The following is an 18423-nucleotide window of genomic DNA, read 5'->3' on the forward strand; positions in this document are numbered from 1 at the left end:
CTGCCTCAAAATTTTCCTAGCCTACAAAGAAGAGCACATGTAGTACACATCAACCTCTCCATGTATATAAGATTCATGCACCAAATGGCCATTTATAGGCCAACAATTTTAAACAACCACCCAAATTCCTTTGTTCTCATAATTCATTAATGAAACCATCAATTTTCTAAAGATAATATTAACCACAAAAAGTGTATTAGATATAGACAGAGAATACCAGGAGGGTAGAAATTAAGTTTAAGTTAATTTTAGGCATTCACATTAAAAAAAAATACTGTACTTGCAAAGCTGGACAGATGCCTCATCTCTCTTGAAGTAAGGCAAGGAGTTTTCAGAAGTTAGGGTCATCTTATCCTGTCTCCTGCCTGTCTCACTGTCATGGCCCAGACTCTCTTGGGCATATAAGCAGAGTACTAGGCCTGTTTAACATGGCACATTTAAATACAGGCGTTTAGGCTCATTTGAATTTATGGATGAACACATTTGCTTTCCCCTAATGAATTCACCTAGTGAGATTGCTTGTGTGTGTGTGTGTGTGTGTGTGTGTGTGTGTGTGTGTGTGTGTGTGTGTGTGTGAGAGAGAGAGAGAGAGAGAGAGAGAGAGAAAGAGAGAGAGAGAGAGAGAAGGAGGGAAGGAGGAGGGAGGATTTAGGAATCCTCATATAATGTTTGTATGTGCTCTTTCCCACTCCCACTTGCTCAAAATCTGGAGATATTTCTCCCCGAATTTTGATTTCTGAAAGAAACCAGAGCGCTGTAACAGAAAGTACTAAGTATTAATTAGTTTCTTACTTGACCTATTCATTTATTGGAGCCTTTATTTTTTTTAAGATTTTGTTTATTTATTTGTCAGAAAGAGAAGGGGAGAGAGCACAAGCAGGGCCAGTGGCTGGCAGAGGGAGAGGCAGAAGCAGGCTCCCCACTGAGCAAAGAGAGCCTGATGCAGGACTTGATCCAGGACCCTGGGATCATGACCTGAGCGGAAGGCAGATGCTTAACCAGCTGAGCCACCCAGGGGCGTCCCTTATTGGAGCCTTTAAAGAACAAACCAATATATATTTAATCCCCAAAGAGCCCCCTTCTTTAGAAGTCAACTTCTTTAGAAAAAAGGTTGTAAAGATACCTTTTTCTGGCACTGAGAGATGTATAAAAGAGAAATATTTTTTGTTAATATACATAGTGAAAGAGTGAAAATGCTTTTTAAAGATTTTATCTTTTTATTTTTTTATATAATCCCTACCCCCAGTATGGGTCTGAACTCACAATCCTGAGATTAAGCATCACGTGCTCCGTGGACTGAGCCAGCCAGGTGCCACTCACTGAAAGTGCTTTTTAAAAAATTATTTTTCATATAATAGTTGGACGAACAATAGTATCTTTAATGAATTCTGTTCAGTTCTTTAAGAACCATAGAGAACCCTCACGAGGGCAAGGTTAGGGCAGATCACAAGACCTAAAATTGGAGTCATTTCTGTAAGGGCAACGGGAAAGCTTGGTCACCAGTGTTGCCTCTCACAGTAAGCGTCTGATCTTGTGCAAGTGACAACATTTTTGCAGGCTCAGTTTTCCCATCTAAAAAAAGGACAGTGTTAAGAGTAGTCAGTCACCCAAGGTCCTTCCAGCTCTGTAATCTTATCAACTTAAATGTGTCAAATCAGTAGTCCCTGACAGTGTTTTCAAATGTACACTTCAAGAACATGCTTTTATCCATGTATTCAAAAACAAGTGAGTTATAAAATATTTCTAATATTTCTTGATGTCTGAGAAAAGTCCTTGTGTTCAAGCTAAGAGAGCTTGTACAGACAATGGGAAACTTCTGGCCGTCTAATCTTGGGACTAACCACAATGCTGTTGTAAAATAAGTAATATATTATGGTAATTCATTTATTCATTCATTTATTCATTAAACACATTTCACATGTACTTATTATTGCAGTATCTCTTCCTCTAAAGAGGCTAAAAGACTATCTTTGGTTAAGAAGTATAAAAACTGGGGCATCTGGGTGGCTCAGTCATTAAGCGTCTGCCTTCGGCTCAGGTCATGATCCCAGGGTCCTGGGATCGAGCCCCACATCGGGCTCCCTGCTCGGCGGGAAGCCCGCTTCTCCCTCTCCCACTCCCCCTGCTTGTGTTCCCTCTCTCGCTGTGTCTCTGTCAAATAAATAAATAAAATCTTAAAAAAAAAGAAGTATAAAAACTACCATTGTGCGTGTGTGTGTGTGTGTGTGTGTGTGTGTGTGTGTGCCTGTGTGAGCACATGCCAGCAATTATATAAGGAACTTTCCATAACTTGCACATTTCCACATTTACCATTTCCACATTTTTCAGACAGTCGATGCTTAAAGAGGTTAGTGATTTGCCCAGGATCACAAGCCTGCGGTGTGTGTGTGACTCCGAGAGCATTTCTCATTCCCTGGACACAGTTGCCAGCTCTGGGTTACGGCTCCATCTGCTTTTTAAATTGCCTCTGCACACCACTGTTAGAGAGATTCTCAGAATCACACATACTGAGTCTTCCACCTGGTCATGCCAAACTCCATCAGAGCCTTGCTGTTGTCAAGAAATCCTGTTACTCACCTCTGGTTGCTGCCTTGTCACAACCCAAAGCTGCCATCTCAAACTTTCATTTATCATAAACCCCTATCTCTCTTCTTCTAGGATCTGTTCCTCTCAATTATGCTAATCTTTCCTCTTGGTGGGGGGGCTTTCCTTAGGTTTTTATATTTGTGCTGACCTCCAGCTGCTTGGGGAAATAAAGAAAGGTTTAGTTTTACTCTGTTGCTCCCTAATCTACTATTCTCCCTCTCTCTTTACCCATTTAATTGTCAATTATGCAGCCTAATCTGTCTCCTCCTTTTCCCCTCCAAGCACTGTTTGGTGGCCTATCTCAAACTCTTTAGAACTGGTTTGCACTTATCAGCATCTCTCTCAGGGACTGCAAGATTTGCTTTCAAACCAGATTTCCCTGCTTTCACAGGAGGCTCTCTGAATACCACCCTCTCTCCTGGAGTCCCCATTTCATACCTTCAGGGACACCCTTCACCCTGTGGATGCCTTTTGAGATGCCGATTGCTGTGCCTGCACCCTAACTGGTTGTTGAGTTATTCTGGCCCTCTTTCCAGGATATGATTTTTTTCCCCCTGTGATACTGGATGTCCTCCTAGCACACAGTGCTGCAAATGCTGTTCACTCCTATCTAGATCACTGACTTTTCTTCTAGGTTCTGACCCCTCCCGCTTTATTCTGGCTTTCCATATTACTGTCTCTTTTTACATGGACATTTTCATTTCTCTTCTTTATAATCCTTTCACTCAACTGCAATCCTTCTTTGAGCCTTGGTTCTCCTATGGATGCTATCTTGCACTAGTCTTCCTCTTCTCTGCCCCTTTCACAAACCCCTTTCTCCTCTTTTCTCCCCACATGCCAGTATTCCCTAAACCTCTCTCTCGCCACATTCTTCTCCCAACACCTTTATTACCTCTTCATCCATCACCTCCACATTGGTAACTAATGACCCTCAGTCCTTCTCTCCAAAAGCCCAAACAAGTTACATGTCTACTCACGCATCCTGTCTCTCCTGAAAACAGAATTAAGCAACTTCTGCTTTGGTCATAGTCACATTTGCTTGAAACCTTGAAACCTTGGATTCTTTCATCTCTTTGCCTACCAAAAACTAATCAAGGTCTAAGAACTCCAGTTCTCTCCTTGAATTCTATTCTCCCCTCCTTCACACTCTCAGAGTGAACACTCCAGGCCAGGCCCTTGTCCTGCTATGTACTTTGTCGTTCCACACCCCGACACTTATTCTGGAGTAACCACTAGCTTTAGGAGTAGTTCTTGAGGCAAAACAAAAACAAAACACATAAGATTCCTCTCATCCTCTGAATGAGAGGAATATTATGTTTTCTCCAGTACAATGTGATAGTTTCTTGACTATTCTTGTTTAAGGTTGTCTAGGCTACCTCACTTAGGGCCATCTATAAACTTAATTTTATTATCTACTTTTTGCCCCAAAGCCTGGAATAAAACTCCATATCCGTGAGTTCTGGAAAATAGCTCTCGGCAGCATGATCCAACTAGTTTGGGAAGAGCAATTTGTAAAGTAACTCTCATCAAGTCCAACACTGGAAGTGAAAGCTCTGGAGCCATGTAAGGGAATCTTTCCCGCTAAAGATAAGTTTCACTTTCTGTGATGACTACTGTTCCCTTCTACTGAGAGAAGAGAATAATGGACCACTGAAGCATGACAGTCAAACCAAACTGGTAACCTGAATAGTCTAGAAGTCAACATGATTGGCACAAATATGATGACTGGATACTTTTTTCTTTCCATTTGTGTCTCCTGTCCTACCTTTGGAAGGTCTGCAGGATCATGTCAGTTTAAGATTAAAGTAAGACAGCATAATTAGGGTAGCTCGTTTCTTTGGGTTGATTCTGAAACATCACATTGTATTTGTTTATCCCTTGGTGTATGTGAACATAAAGGAATTTATCTGGCTTTCTTCTAAAGGAAAAAACAAAAACAAAAACATGATGCTAATTTGGCTGTGTAAGCTTGGTAAAATGTTGCCCCTAAACAAAGTGACTGTCATTTCTTCTAGTTGTCAAGGACCACAAGAGTAAGAGCAGACGCTCCTTGGGCTCAAGATCCTATCTTGAAAGTTATAAATGGGTTCCCTCAAAGTCTTATGTATTGCCGTTCAGTTCTTCAACCTATTCCATTTGATGAAGCAAAACAGAACTAAAAACAGAACTACTGGATTTTGTCATCTGGCATGGTAAATTTAAGACTAATTTAATCTTGCCTTATAATTCCTTAACCTGACTGCCTATCTAGTTCAGAAATACATTTGAAGGGTCAGTTGTAGTCTTAAGGAGATGAGTGAAGAGCACCTTAGAGATCACAATGAACATACACTCTCTTCCGCTTACTAATTTTAAATTCACTCTGAAGTGCTACTCTCTAAATCGAAGAAAAGAGCCAGTTCGCCTGGAAAAAGTTGATAAAATGGGAAGCAGTATTTCCAAAGTGTTCCAAGGACATGATATGGGCACCCAAATACTTAATGAATGAATGTAAGAATGAATGAATTCCAGGCTCCATGGAAAACTGGGTATAATATTTTCCTTCCATGTACCAGAATAAAGAAGTTAACAATATTAGAAACTTCAGAGTATATACTGAAGATAGGTATTTCATTTGATTTTTTTAACAGATTTTTGATTTACATTATTGTTCTTCAGCCATTTTGGCGAGAAAAAAATAACATTCCTAAACAAAGTGTTATGAAGCAGCATTGATTTCTTTTCTATTTTAAAAAATACTTCGGAGCAAATTAAACATACTCAGAATGTTTTATTAACTAGAACATTTAGTTTAACTAGTTTAATTACTACTCTTTGAAAATTACTATGATCAGTGGGAACTCCTGTGTTTGGTCTTTGTGCAGGAATGCCCTGAGCAGAACGCCCACCTGCACAGGCAACTGAACACCCAGCTCCAAAGTTTCCCAAGAGGTCAAGAGAACAGGCAATCAGTAGTTCTTTACATGGTGATTCTGGAGTTTACCTTGTAAATCCCTTCCATAGCAGCAATAGCTAAAAGCCCTGGAAAAGGGCCAAGCTTTTATCCTAAGTCAATTCAGAGAAATGGTTTTTGTAGCTTAGTAAATAGTAAACTAATATCCTTATGGAGCAAAAATTCCTTGAGAGAACAGGTTGTGTTTTTATTCCTGTTTAGCCCTCATAGTTCCTACTCAGGCCCATACACATAGCATGAGGTCAGGTTATTGAACAAACATTGAAGAATTATGTCCTAACTTTACAAATCAGAAAGCTGAGAAATGTATCCACCAACTCAAAACGTGAGAAGAATCCAAATTCTCAATTCCATCCAATCCTAGATTCATTCAGGTGTGAGAAAAAACAGGTTTAGAGAAATGGGACCCCTAAAAGGTTCGCATTCTATAAAAGGTTGCAGAAATAGCTTTCACATGGTCTATGCTTTGGAAAAATTTCCCAGTAGGAAAAAATACAGGTGGTTTTCTATCTCATATATATACTCCTATGATACTTGCATTTTGAATCCATGCTTTAATCTCCCAATTAAAGAGGAAAACTACAGCTCCCTTCAAATTATAGATCTATTTCTTGGCTCAATGAGTACAGAAACCCCTAATGACTTTAACAGTCTATGTGCTAAATAATTTTAGGTTAACTACTATTCAACTATATGTTATAAACAGATTTAGACTTCTTTAATGTACCTTTTTCTGTAATAATTCCATCTGGAATAAAGATAATTTTCAATTTATTTCTCAACTGTATACCGTGGTCAGTTTCCAAAATGGAAAATATGATTTTTAAAAAACTATTTATTGCATATCTATCTGAATATATGCAGATTTCAGAAATAATAAGTAGGTATTAGAAAACCACAGGGCAATTTTAAGACTTCACTCCCTTATTTTCTAAGAAATCTAAGCTTAACTAAAACTCCAAGAAAAGCAGAGTTCTCTAACCCTCACATCTTTCTGGAGGCCTCTGTTAATTACCGCAGAACAATGTGTAAATTCGGTAGCCCAGTCTACTTATGCAGTGCACTCCTGGAGCTTGTAAGCAGTTACAGGGTCAACACATCACCTGATTAAGAACCCGAAGGGGTACGTGCACCCCAATGTTTATAGCAGCAATGTCCACAATAGTCAAACTGTGGAAAGAGCCAAGATGTCCATCGACAGATGAATGGATAAAGAAGATGTGGTATATATACACAATGGAATATTATGCAGCCATCAAAAGGAATGAGATCTTGCCATTTGCAACGACGTGGATGGAACTGGAGGGTGTTATGCTTAGTGAAATAAGTCAATCGGAGAAAGACATGTATCATATGACCTCACTGATATGAGGAATTCTTAATCTCAGGAACAAACTGAGGGTTGCTGGAGTGGTCGGGGGTGGGAGGGATGGGGTGGCTGGGTGATAGACATTGGGGAGGGTATGTGCTACGGTGAGCGCTGTGAATTGTGTAAGACTGTTGAATCACAGATCTGTACTTCTAAAACAAATAACGCAACATATTTTAAGAAAAAAGAAAAAGAAGAAGATAGCAGGAGAGGAAGAATGAAGGGGAGTAAGTCAGAGGGGGAGACGAACCAGGAGAGATGATGGACTCTGAAAAACAAACTGAGGGTTCTAGAGGGGAGGAGGGTAGGGGGATGGGTTAGCCTGGTGATGGGTATTAAAGAGGGCACATTCTGCATGGAGCACTGGGTGTTATGAACAAACAATGAATCATGGAACACTATACCAAAACAAATGATGTAATATATGGTGATTAACATAACAATAAAAAAATTAAGAAAAAAAGAACAGACAGGTTTAAGAGGAAGAGAATTAAATTATACAACATGGCATAAAGATATGTTCAAAAACACCATTCCAAAAAGACAGATGCATGGAGAGGAAGGAAAAAACAAACAAACAAAAAAACTAGGGGGGAGAGGGAGAACAATGGGACAAGTGGGAGAGAGAAAAGAAGAAATATCCAGAAAAAAAAAATGTATATATAAGAGGAGAGAGAGGGGGAAGCATGGAGGAGAAATGAAATGTATTTATATTGGTGTGAAGAAAACAAGTGTATTTTATTTATTAGTTTAAAGAAAGAAAATTCTATAAAATCGGTTTGGAGCAAATGGTTCTGTGTTCAGCCATTATGAAACTTAAAAGAAGCAATTTCTGTTATTTTAAAATGAATCTTAGATATTCTGCAGTGACGGTATAAATTAGAAATCTAATGTTCATAGGAAATGGTACTAAGAAGTTATAACAGCAATTTGGGTCTTCAATACAAGTTGCTGTACAATTTAAACCAGGAGAATTTAAAATTTATGTTTGGAAAAAAATAGATTATAAGATTCAAATAGTCCTATTGGTAGCAATAGGCAGGGAGAATTTCAATTAAAAATAAAGAATGAAAATCTGGGAGATACAAAGGAAGGTACTTTGGTTTCTTTAGACGGAAATTATTTGTGAAGAATTTGGTAAATGATCCAATTTGAAGACAATGCAAAAATGTAATTAAGGGCTAAAGTAAATGGTCCAAATAATAAAAGCTATGGGAGCTTAATAAAGGTAAGAAAATAAGCCCAGAACTATCAAGAAAAACTTTATGGAAAAATTACAACTCAAGTTGGTTAGAATTTGAAGACAGAGAAACAAACATTTCTACTACTGCTAAATTATATGTAATTCTCTGATACTAGGTCATAAGGGATTTTAACTATTGTTCATTTTCTTCAACAAATATTTATTGTGCATATACTATATCACTAAGAGCAATCTATATGAGACCCAAAAGCAGTTTTTGTAATCATGCTATCTGACAGGAGGAGCCTTGGGCCCACAGGTATCATCACAATCAAGATATAGTGGCTAAGAACATGGGCTCTCAGCCATTCTGCCTTGGTATAAAGCCCTATTCTGCCATTAATTCAGTGGCTGACCTCAGACAGATTACTGAGCCTCTCCCTACCTCAGTATTCTGATCTGTTAAAGGGAGATGGTTACTAATAGTATCTTTTAGGGCTATTCTAAGGATTAAAAGAGAAGATGTGCATAAAGCACTTAGAACAATATCCAGCACACAATCAATAATTAAAATGACAATTGGCTGGTGGTATACAATCTTCTTTCTTATATCCTCTCTTGCTTTCCCCCTTAGTCTTATATTTCCTTCTAGCTAGTGTTCCCATCTCTCTTCTTATGTTCTTGCTAAACTAACTGAATATATGGCTTACACTTGCTGTTTCCTCTCTTCATTTCTAATTCATTTCTCATTTAAGAGTATTCTGACTTCTGCCCTAACCACTTCACTGAAAGTGAACAATTGGTGAGTTTACAAAATCAGTGAGGGCTTCCACATTGCCAGATCTAATGGTAACTCCACGGTCCTTTATCTTACTAAATCACTGTCTACATTTCGTAGTTGACTCTTTTTTGGAATATATCCTTGGTTTCCATGACCACCTGACCATCTTTTTGTCTAGTGTTTCCTTACACCTTGCTGTCTATCCTATTTAATGCCCCCTATTTCCTCTGCTTACCCTTTATATGTTGGTATTCCTTAGGTTTCCATCCTTTAGCTACCGTCCTGTCTCTTTACATGCATTCGTTGTATTTTTAACTCTTATCTACGCTTTTATGTCTTTTAAATCTTTATTCACAGCTGCTGGAGATATATAGTTGGAAATCCCAGCCACAAAAAGCTCAACATCTCCAAAGCTAAATTCATTTTATCACCCCCTAACATTCCACTCACCCTGTTGTTCCATCTGTTTTTGTGATCTCAGTTAATGGTCCCCCCCATCTAGCCAACCACCCAAACCAGGAATCCAGAAATAATAAATCTCTCTTCATTTTCCCATAATTCACTACATCATTAATATATTTCAACTCCATCATCATGTTTTTTTCTCCATCTTTACTACCATTGCCCCAACCCAAGCCCAAATTATCTCTCGCCTAAATTGAAACAACAGTTTCAAAAGATCTCCTACCTCGTTTGTTCCTTTCAAGCCAGTATTAATAATAGAGCTGACAGAGTGATGAATCTAAAATGGAAATTCAATATCATTATTACCTGCCCAAACCCCACCTACCTCAAAGACTGCCTATTACCTACAGGATAAAATCCTGGGACTCTAACATAGCAATATAGCCCCCCATACGTTATTTCTATTTTTCTCTCTAGTTTCAATGCCACCATGCCAAGTGTGGTTATATGCGTATATAATATATATGATGTTGTAATACGTTGATGGAATATTATTATGTCTATTTTACAGATTAAGTAGAGAGCATTGGCAGTAACTTGTTCATAGTCATCAAATCAGTAACACTCATAATTGAATCCAAATGTAATCATATTCCCTAATGGAATTTCCTTGAGGTCAAGGGCCACATCATTCTCTTTTTTGAACCACCAACATACAGCACATTAACTGATTCACATAATGGCTATTAATTAAATATTATACTGAATTGACTTAAAAAAAAAGAGAGAAATACTAACATGATTGTAAAAGATCATCCTGCCACTGACTGAAGGAGTAGAGATTCTAGAATTACCTCACTGGTAAATGGAACCAATGAAGACTATGACTGAATTTGTAAAAAGTGTTCATATACATTGAAATAGCTTTCAAATTATGATACAATCTCCATATTACCACGAGTAACTTTAAGATTCTTTTTATTTTTAAACTGCATTTTATTCAAGTGTATAATTTACTTTTAGAGGAGCAAAAATAAATGCAAATATTTACATTAACAAGTTCTCTGCTAAATGATACTCTGTGTGTATATACATATTGTGTGTGCATTTGTACAAGTGGAATATATGTGTGCATATATATACATATATAAAAGTTCAAACTATTTTTAAATTTAGAATTAGATGACTTCAGTAACATTTAGGAAACTCGTTCTTTGGACAAACTGATAACAAAGGATCAAAAGAATAAGCCAAAACTCTGAGACCCATCAAAGAATTTTAGTAGTTATGGAAAAATGCAGTTATATGGCCAATCTGTCTCCCAGGTTGCAACAAAATAAAACTTCAAATGGCATGCTTGTAAATAGTTGAAGAAAAGGAAATTAAAATGGAAACATCTACAAATCATTAAACATAACTATGAACTGTGGCTATTCAACAATTGGACTTTAAGTAGTTTCACACCACTGGGATAGGATAAAACATGCTCTGCTGGCATTTTCATCTGCCAAAATAGCCATTTGCAATTAAAAATTAAAACTGGCACCATTTCTTTGCAAGCAATTATCAAAAGGCTGCTGGCATCTTCCTTGTTTATAGTGTTTCTTATATCAAGATTTCATTCCATTTTGAAATATTCTTTTCTTAGATTTTACTTCTTTTAGGCCATAATACTCCCAATACTCATATTTTAACACTTTCAACATTTCTAATTGTAATATGATCCTCAAACACTGCAGCATTGTTTAAATTTCTGAAAACAGACTGATTTGAAGAATATATGCAGCATTTTATGTTACCATATTAGCAAGGTATAAAGCACTATAACTTGTCTAAGCCCTCTCTACAGATAAGGGAAGTGATTTTTAAGGAATGCAGGAGTAAAAATAAAATGCATGCATCAATTTCTATGGACAGAGACTTAATTCCGAATAGAATATATATGTAAATAATAAGGTCATTCATTGGGTCTAATTGAGTCCCGACACAGGGAGTTATCAACAGTGTAAAATCTTATTTTCCACCTGAAAACCAGTGGTTGTTTTGGAGATTGGGGGTAACAGTAAGTGGATCAATCTGTATGTATGGGCATCTTCTATGTGGCAGAACTGTTCTAGGTGCTGATGATATGGCAGAGGACAAGATGGAAAGAGTCCCTGCCTTTAAGGAATTGGGTAGAGACAGGCAACAAACTATTACTCCTCCAAGCCTAGGAGGGATGTGTTCTGTTAACTCTTTCGAAAGATCACTTTGGTTACTATGTGGCACACAGGCCTCGGTCAGGAGTTAGGAGTAAAGTTAAAGTGACCATTTAGGAGGTGGTCCTGCAACTCAAAAATGAGGAAGGGAAATGCTAAAAAAAAGATCAGATCCCTTCTCATTACAAATACACCTTCCCTTTATGATAGAATGTTAGACAATTTGTAGTATCCTCAACCAACTTGGCTGGATCACACACACTGGACACTGATGTGCCCATTTCACAAATAAAGATTCGGAGACCCAAAAGAGTAAAATGGCTTATTCCAAGTCACAAAGCTAATTAGTGGGGAAGTTGGAAGCAAAGTAATGGTCTTCTACTTCTAGCCCCCATACCCTCCTCCTCAAAATGAATCATCAGTATCTTCTAAGAAAATCCAAAAGATTTAGTAGTTCCATCAGCTTTAGTTCACTCTGAAACTCCTCTATGAAAGGCTTCTAAGAAAATTTTACTTACTCATTAAACAAGCATTTATTGAGGGTCTACGAGGTACAAGGCATCTTGCTAGGTGCTTGGGATTCAGAGATAAGTAGGAGATTTTCTGTGTGGGAAGTTTGCCCTCCTGTGGGAGAGCCAGGCTAAGTAGCTCACAGTGAAAACAGTGGGACAAGCACCATTACAACGACATCCTGAAGTGCCATGGAACCTAAGACAGTGGGCACCTAAGTTATTCTGGCAGTGGGGAGATGTGCCTAAGAGGAAGTGATCCTTAAATTGTGTTTTGAAGAAACAGTGGGACTTGGCCAGAGTGCACGGAGTGGCAAGAATTAAAGGAAACAGCATGAGCAAAGGCACAGCAGTGAGACACAGGATGGAGTAACTGAGTAAGGCTGGAGCCCAGAGTGTACATTAGAGGTGAAGAAAGAAAGATGGACAGAGGCCATGTCATAAAGTGTCTTGTGTATTGTTTCAAGGAATTTGGTTAACTTACACTATGGTCTCCACTTTCCCAACTCTTAACCTTCCTCAATCCACTTAATTCACATTTATGACCCTCACCACAAAGATTATAGGTAAGGGGATGATATGACAAGATTTACATTTTAGGGAAAATACTATGGTGCCGGGTGGAAAACTGGAAGGCTGAGAACAGAAGCTGGATGATTAAGTAGGAGAATATTACAAATAATCCAATGGAGGTATACAAAGAAACAGGGACAGTAGCAACAGCAAAAGAGAGAGAGAATAGATATGAAAAATATTTATAAAGTGAATACACAGAATTTAATGATCATTTGGATGGCCAGCAGGAGCAAGTATGACAAAGATAAAGGCGTCAAGGATGACTTGCAAGTTCTTAGCTTGGGGGACTGGACTCTTTCTTCTAGTTTAAAATACCTATAAGTTCTGATCCATGGCATTATACCAAGCAAAGATATACTGGACAAAGTGAGGAGCTACATATATGTGCCACCCTGTTTCCTATGCCAGAGCCACATTTGTTGCATCAATGCAAATTTATATATGAAGCCCACCAGGTGTTCTACTACCACCATTATTCTTCTAAACTTTTCCTAAAAAGAAGATGAATTTAAAATGGACAACCAACCTTCAAAGAAATATGCCACCTCATATTTGAATAGCTCATCTATTAAACTGAAGAACAGCTGAAGACAGGAAATGAGGAATCACAGCTGTCTGGTAAATCCTAAAGAATAGTAAGGAAACAGACTCTCCTAATCCCCTCTAATTTATAAAGATTGGAAGAACGTATTTGAAGTAGGTCATCTCTTGTTCTTGCCAGACATCTCATCAGTAGATTAGGATATTTACACTTGAAAATACATTTTATACCATTAAAATACCATTATAATAATGATTTTTCCATATTTAACAAAAACTTTTCTTTACCTGAAACATAACTTTAAACACATTTTTCTTGCTTCTTGGCAGTGAAAACACTGGTCGACCACGTAAATCCATCCCTGAAGTACCTCATTAATCACAGTGCACTTGTTCTTGGCAAGAACCTTAATGTGCTACAAAAACTGTTATTAAAGTAAGATTTGGGGATTCCCATGCTGGCAGGGAATTAGTTACACTGCTTTAGAAATTGTTTTCATATAATTTCCTTTATTATTAATGGTCTTGTTAGACTTACAGCTCAAAATAACTTTCCTTTATTCACTTAATGTGTAAAGCCTAGCTTTCTAAATAAACTATAAGCAGCAATTGCAAAGATGGCTTGTCCCTCAGGGTGGGCTATAGTTGTACAGAATCCTCCCAGAAGACGATGCTATCTATTCCCTCTTCCTGCTAATGTGGATCTAGCACCCCTATCTAATTGCTCAAGCATTACAGTTTCAGACTCTAGAAATGTATAAAGCAAAACTTCCTACCAGCACATGGTATTGACAAGCACATAATTTATTTCGTATCTCCCACTAAACCCATGGATAGGCTGATAAAGTCTGGTGAGCAGAGAACTATCTAAACTTGAGTCTCTTGAAAAATCACTTGTTAAAAATTTTAAATTCTGTAAGGCCACAAAAATCTGTTAAACACTAACATATTGAAGAGAAAATGTTGTATTACAATAAGTCCTCATTCATGTTCAAGGGCAAAACGTAGGAGATGCAAAGCATGAGCATCAGTCACAGTTGTCTCTCTCTCCAAATATGTAATTTACCAAAAATTAAAACTCACAAATGGCATCATATTGTAAATTCAAATATACAAATATTCTGAGCATACTCTTGTAAGAAAAAAGTCATTTTCCACACAGTATATATTTTGTTGCCAAACTGAGCAAAAATCGTTATTGCTAAATGTTTTAGTAGATCCTGACAGGTTAAAGTAATTTATCAGGTTCAGTAGGTAACAGGATTAATTCTGTGTATCAACTCAGAAAGGGCAAACATGAAAAAAATCTGTAGTATTTCTCTATGTCTATCATTTATTACAGAAACCACATCTAAATCAATGAGAATCTTACAGTAAGTGAACAGTAAAAGTTATACCGTTTGATGTAATAATGATGCTATACAACGTTCTCCTTGTGTACACTGTAAGATGGAAAGTTGGCTGGAATATTCTACCTAATGCTACATATACACATCAATCTGAGACTGTAAAATTTTCCAGACACCAGAGCCCCACAGATTGTAGACTCCACCAATTTCCTGACTCCTACGTGGTCAAATTCCAGGTTCACCTATTTACAAAACCAGCCCCTTCTTCCGTGTTATTTCAAAAAGTGCTTCTGGTGTTGACGCCAATCCTCCATCCCAGGTGAGAGCTATGTTTGGATGACATGCCTCATTTCTAAAAGAAACCTAGTTCATGTGTTCAAAACCTATTTTACTAGGAAACAAGGAAAGGAATAGTGAGTGCCTGCAACTTTTCTCTACAGGTCTCCTAAGGCTGATGTCTTTATATTTCATTTTAACATAAAGAAGCAGGAAAAAAAAAAACTAGGAAGAGATGGGAAAAAAATAAGAAAGGAATAATTAGGATACAACAGCATAAAAACTACCTTAAAACATCCAGATAAACCTAGCTCTAACAGGAGATTGAATGAATGGACCTTGTGGGAAAAACAGTAGTAAACTTTAAAGCCACTGAAAGGTTTTAAATGCCTAAGGGAAAAATAAACATTTGCTTCCAATCATTTTCTCATTAAGCATTCTCTGCTAGATGGTGAAGGCTTACTTACACACACACACACACACACACACGCACACACATTTTGACTCAGCGGCACAAATGCCTACTTAACCCACTGCCTGATCCCTGTCCCAGGTGGCCCCTTTGCGCGTTTGCTATTGCACTTTGACCCGGGCTCCTGAGCCCCAGGCTCACCACTGGCCTCTGCCACTGCGCGGGAGCATCTCCTCGCCCCGCCCAGCTCGCCTTTTCTAGACCTTGGCCACCTCTGTGGCAGGAGGGGCTACACGCACTGACAGATTTTCCGTTAGTGGTGGAGGTGGCGGCGAGGCGTGTTTCCGGGCGCATTTAAAACCTAGCTGCTCTCCCCACCAAGTAGCAGCTTCCCCAGCTCCGCCCCAGGGCTGAGGACCCAGCCCTCCGTTTCTCCTCTCACCACCCCGTCCAACCCTGCCATCTCCTCCTAACCTCTCCAATACACTCTCACAAGCCTCACACCGGCGCACGTCCTCCCTTTGCCTTTCCCAGCTCCTGGGCGCCCCTCGCGGTTGAAATTTACGTATCTCGGGACTTATTCGCTCCCAATTATCCGCGCAGCCTAAGTCCCAGGTCTGCCTGGCTCTTTCCTTCGGTGCCTAAAACTGCGGGGCAGCTCATTGGGTGTGTTCGGGGAGACAGTTGAATCTGTAGAGGTAGAGGAGGTGGGGCTCAGGGAGGTGGAAGGCTCTAGGAGGAAGACCATAAACACGTGCAAAGAAATAAAAGCTACCACGTGTGCGCGCGCGAGTGTGTGAGATTGTGTGTGTGTGTGTGTGTGTGTGTGTGCACGCGCGCGCCGGGCCAGGGCGTGGGCGCAGAGCGCGTCCCGGGGGACCAAGCATACAGACCCCCCGGAGCGGGCGTAACGGGGGGCGCGCGGGGGCCGCGGGTACTCACACGAACGCGTGGTAGATGAACGCCCAGCCGCGGGGTCTCTCCAGCACGTTGTACAGATAGTTCTGCACCCGCCGGTACTTGACGTTGCGCCGGCAGCTCTGGCTACTGGTGTACGAGAGCGGCTTCCCCAGTAGGCTCATCCGGGCCCCCTGCTTGCCCCGGCGGCTCTCCCTCAGGCCGCCGCCGCTACCGCCGCCGCCGCCACCGAGCGCGGCCGCGCGGGTGCCCAGCAGCAGCAGGCCGTCGCCCCTGGCGGCGGCTGAGTTCAGCAGCACCCTGCCCCGGCCCGACTCCACATCCTTCATGCCGCTGCCCAGGCGCCCCCCGCCCGCCGCCGCCGCCGCGCCGCTCTTCACCCAGAGCCCGGCGGCGCCGCCCTCCTCTCCTCCCGCGTGGTGGCGGGGCATGGCATCACCACGGGCACTGCGAGGGGGGCGCCAGTGCCTGTGGCGGGGGCAGCGGCCTCATGCGCGCGGGCGGGTTTCGAGGAGGAAGCCGCGGCCGACGGAGAGCCCGCCGGCCCGCGACCTCCGAGATAGGGGCGGGGAAGCAAGCAGCCAGCACACCGCCGGGGCTTCGGGGTGGGGGCGGAGAGGGGTGTGCGAAGGAGGCCCAATTTCTAGCAGTCTTTAGGTCCAAATTCAAAATCAGGACCTGTTTGGGGGCGTCACTTTGAGAGGGTTTCTCTTGCTCCCTCTTATTCCCGCAGCTATCACTCCCTCCTTCCCAAGTGCCCCCAAGGCTGGACCCGTGGAGTGCGGGGCGCTCGGAGGCGCGCTCCCACGCGCGCACACCCAGCCCCAGGCTCCCCCTTTCTTCTCGCACTCGATTCCTCACGCCCAGACTGCGTCCGCCCCCTCCCCCAGAGGGGACGGGGCTCGGAAGCCCCTCTCCTAGGCGCGACTTTGTTTAGTTCTCTCGGGGGCTTGGGAGCTGTCCGTAAGGTAAGTCGGTCTCGTGCCCTGAGGAGAAACTGGAGATGCAGGTCTCTGCTCACTCCGGCCGCTACGATGCCGCGCCAGGTCCCGCCATCCTTGCGCAAGGGTGTGAGCGGCAACGGCCCTGACCTGCCCTGCAGGGCGACGCTCCCCGCAGTGGCGGTCAGGTTCCCGCACAGCTGGAGGGTTCCTGCCAGTTCAGTGTGCAGACCCGCAGGACACAACTCCCAAGCCGGAGAGGCGGGGAGCGGGCATCTCCCCGCGGCTCACTCCAGCTTTCGGGCTGTGACTTTCCATCCCAGCATCAGGTAGCAAGCCATCGAGTAAACGGACATCCTTCCTAGCCCGGGGGGTGGAGTGTGGGGAGGGCATAAAAACTACAAAGTGGCTCCTCCGCGGTTAACGAGTTGCCCCGGGGCTCCGCCTGACAGCGGCGCGAAGCATGGGAGAGCGAACTGGGTTTCCTTAGTCAAGAAATTTCCATTTAAGTCCGAAAAAGTCATAAAACTGTTAAGTCTCGGCAGTGGCAGCGGCGGGCCCAGCGTCTGGGAGAAAAACCCCGGAGGGCAGGGAGCCCAAGACACCAGCTTCTCGGGGTCCTCACCCCACCCCTTGTAGGCTGTACCTTACACGGTGAGAGACGTGTGGCGAGTTAGGACTGGCTGAGTCTCCCACCACCTCTGACATTCGCGACCCAAAGCGTGCGCGCCCTCGGCGGGGAGGGAGGCCACGGTGCCACTGGCTTCGGCCTCTGGCCTTCAGCAACACTGCGTTATAAAGCACAAGCAGTTAAACCTCACAGTCAGTGTGGGGAAACTGAAAGGAAGCCGGGCTTGGAAACTTCTTCCAACAGCGTGGATTCTCCCCCCCCCCCACCAAAATACGAAAGAAAACAACCAAGTTAAACTGAAGGAAGAACTAAGGTTCCACCACAAAGCCGGAGCAGGTAGAGATTTCCTTCTAGAAGCCTGAAACCGAGGCAATACTAAAGCAAAAGTCTTATTTCAGCTGTCTCCGCCCCTCAGAGATACTCTCTCAACTCCCTCGGGTACACACACCCACGCCCGCGGCAGCTCCTTTCCGCCTCTGGCAGTAGCTCCATTTAAATGCTTTACTTTTACTTTCTTTTACTTTGTATTGTTCGCTCTTATTTGCGTGAAGCCCTCTCGCCGGCCCCTGGTCACCCGCAGGACCCTGCTTCCCTCCCTCCTTTTCCCCAAGCCTCTCGGCGGCTGGCACTAGCTGGGAGCCGCTCGACGCAGCGGGCAGCCGTGCCACGTGACTGACTGTGCGCCAAGCACCAATACCCAGAGTCACTCTCTTTTTCTCCTAATACACTTCACACCCACGCACTGTGGAGGTGCGAGAGATTGCTCCGTGCCCTGCTATTCGAGTCGGATGCAGAG

At 42.0% G+C, this 18423-nt stretch overlaps 1 protein-coding gene across 3 annotated transcripts in view; it reads right to left on the reverse strand.

The window, feature by feature from the left end:
* The window catches only part of KCNQ5 (potassium voltage-gated channel subfamily Q member 5), a 498060-nt gene extending 479853 nt beyond the window's left edge, over nucleotides 1-18207 (reverse strand). For 2 of the 3 annotated variants that reach the window (XM_027603133.2, XM_027603132.2), the window contains exon 1: nucleotides 16080-18207. In XM_027603133.2, coding sequence (XP_027458934.1) covers nucleotides 16080-16486 — 407 coding nt within the window. In that variant the 5' untranslated portion in view covers nucleotides 16487-18207. The remainder of the gene's footprint in view (nucleotides 1-16079) is intronic. The other variant, XM_027603134.2, reaches the window with a different exon arrangement.
* Between the last annotated feature and the right edge of the window lie 216 nt (nucleotides 18208-18423).

The sequence above is a fragment of the Zalophus californianus genome, chromosome 7, assembly GCF_009762305.2.
Source record: "Zalophus californianus isolate mZalCal1 chromosome 7, mZalCal1.pri.v2, whole genome shotgun sequence".
Classification (NCBI taxonomy): Eukaryota; Metazoa; Chordata; class Mammalia; order Carnivora; family Otariidae; genus Zalophus; species Zalophus californianus.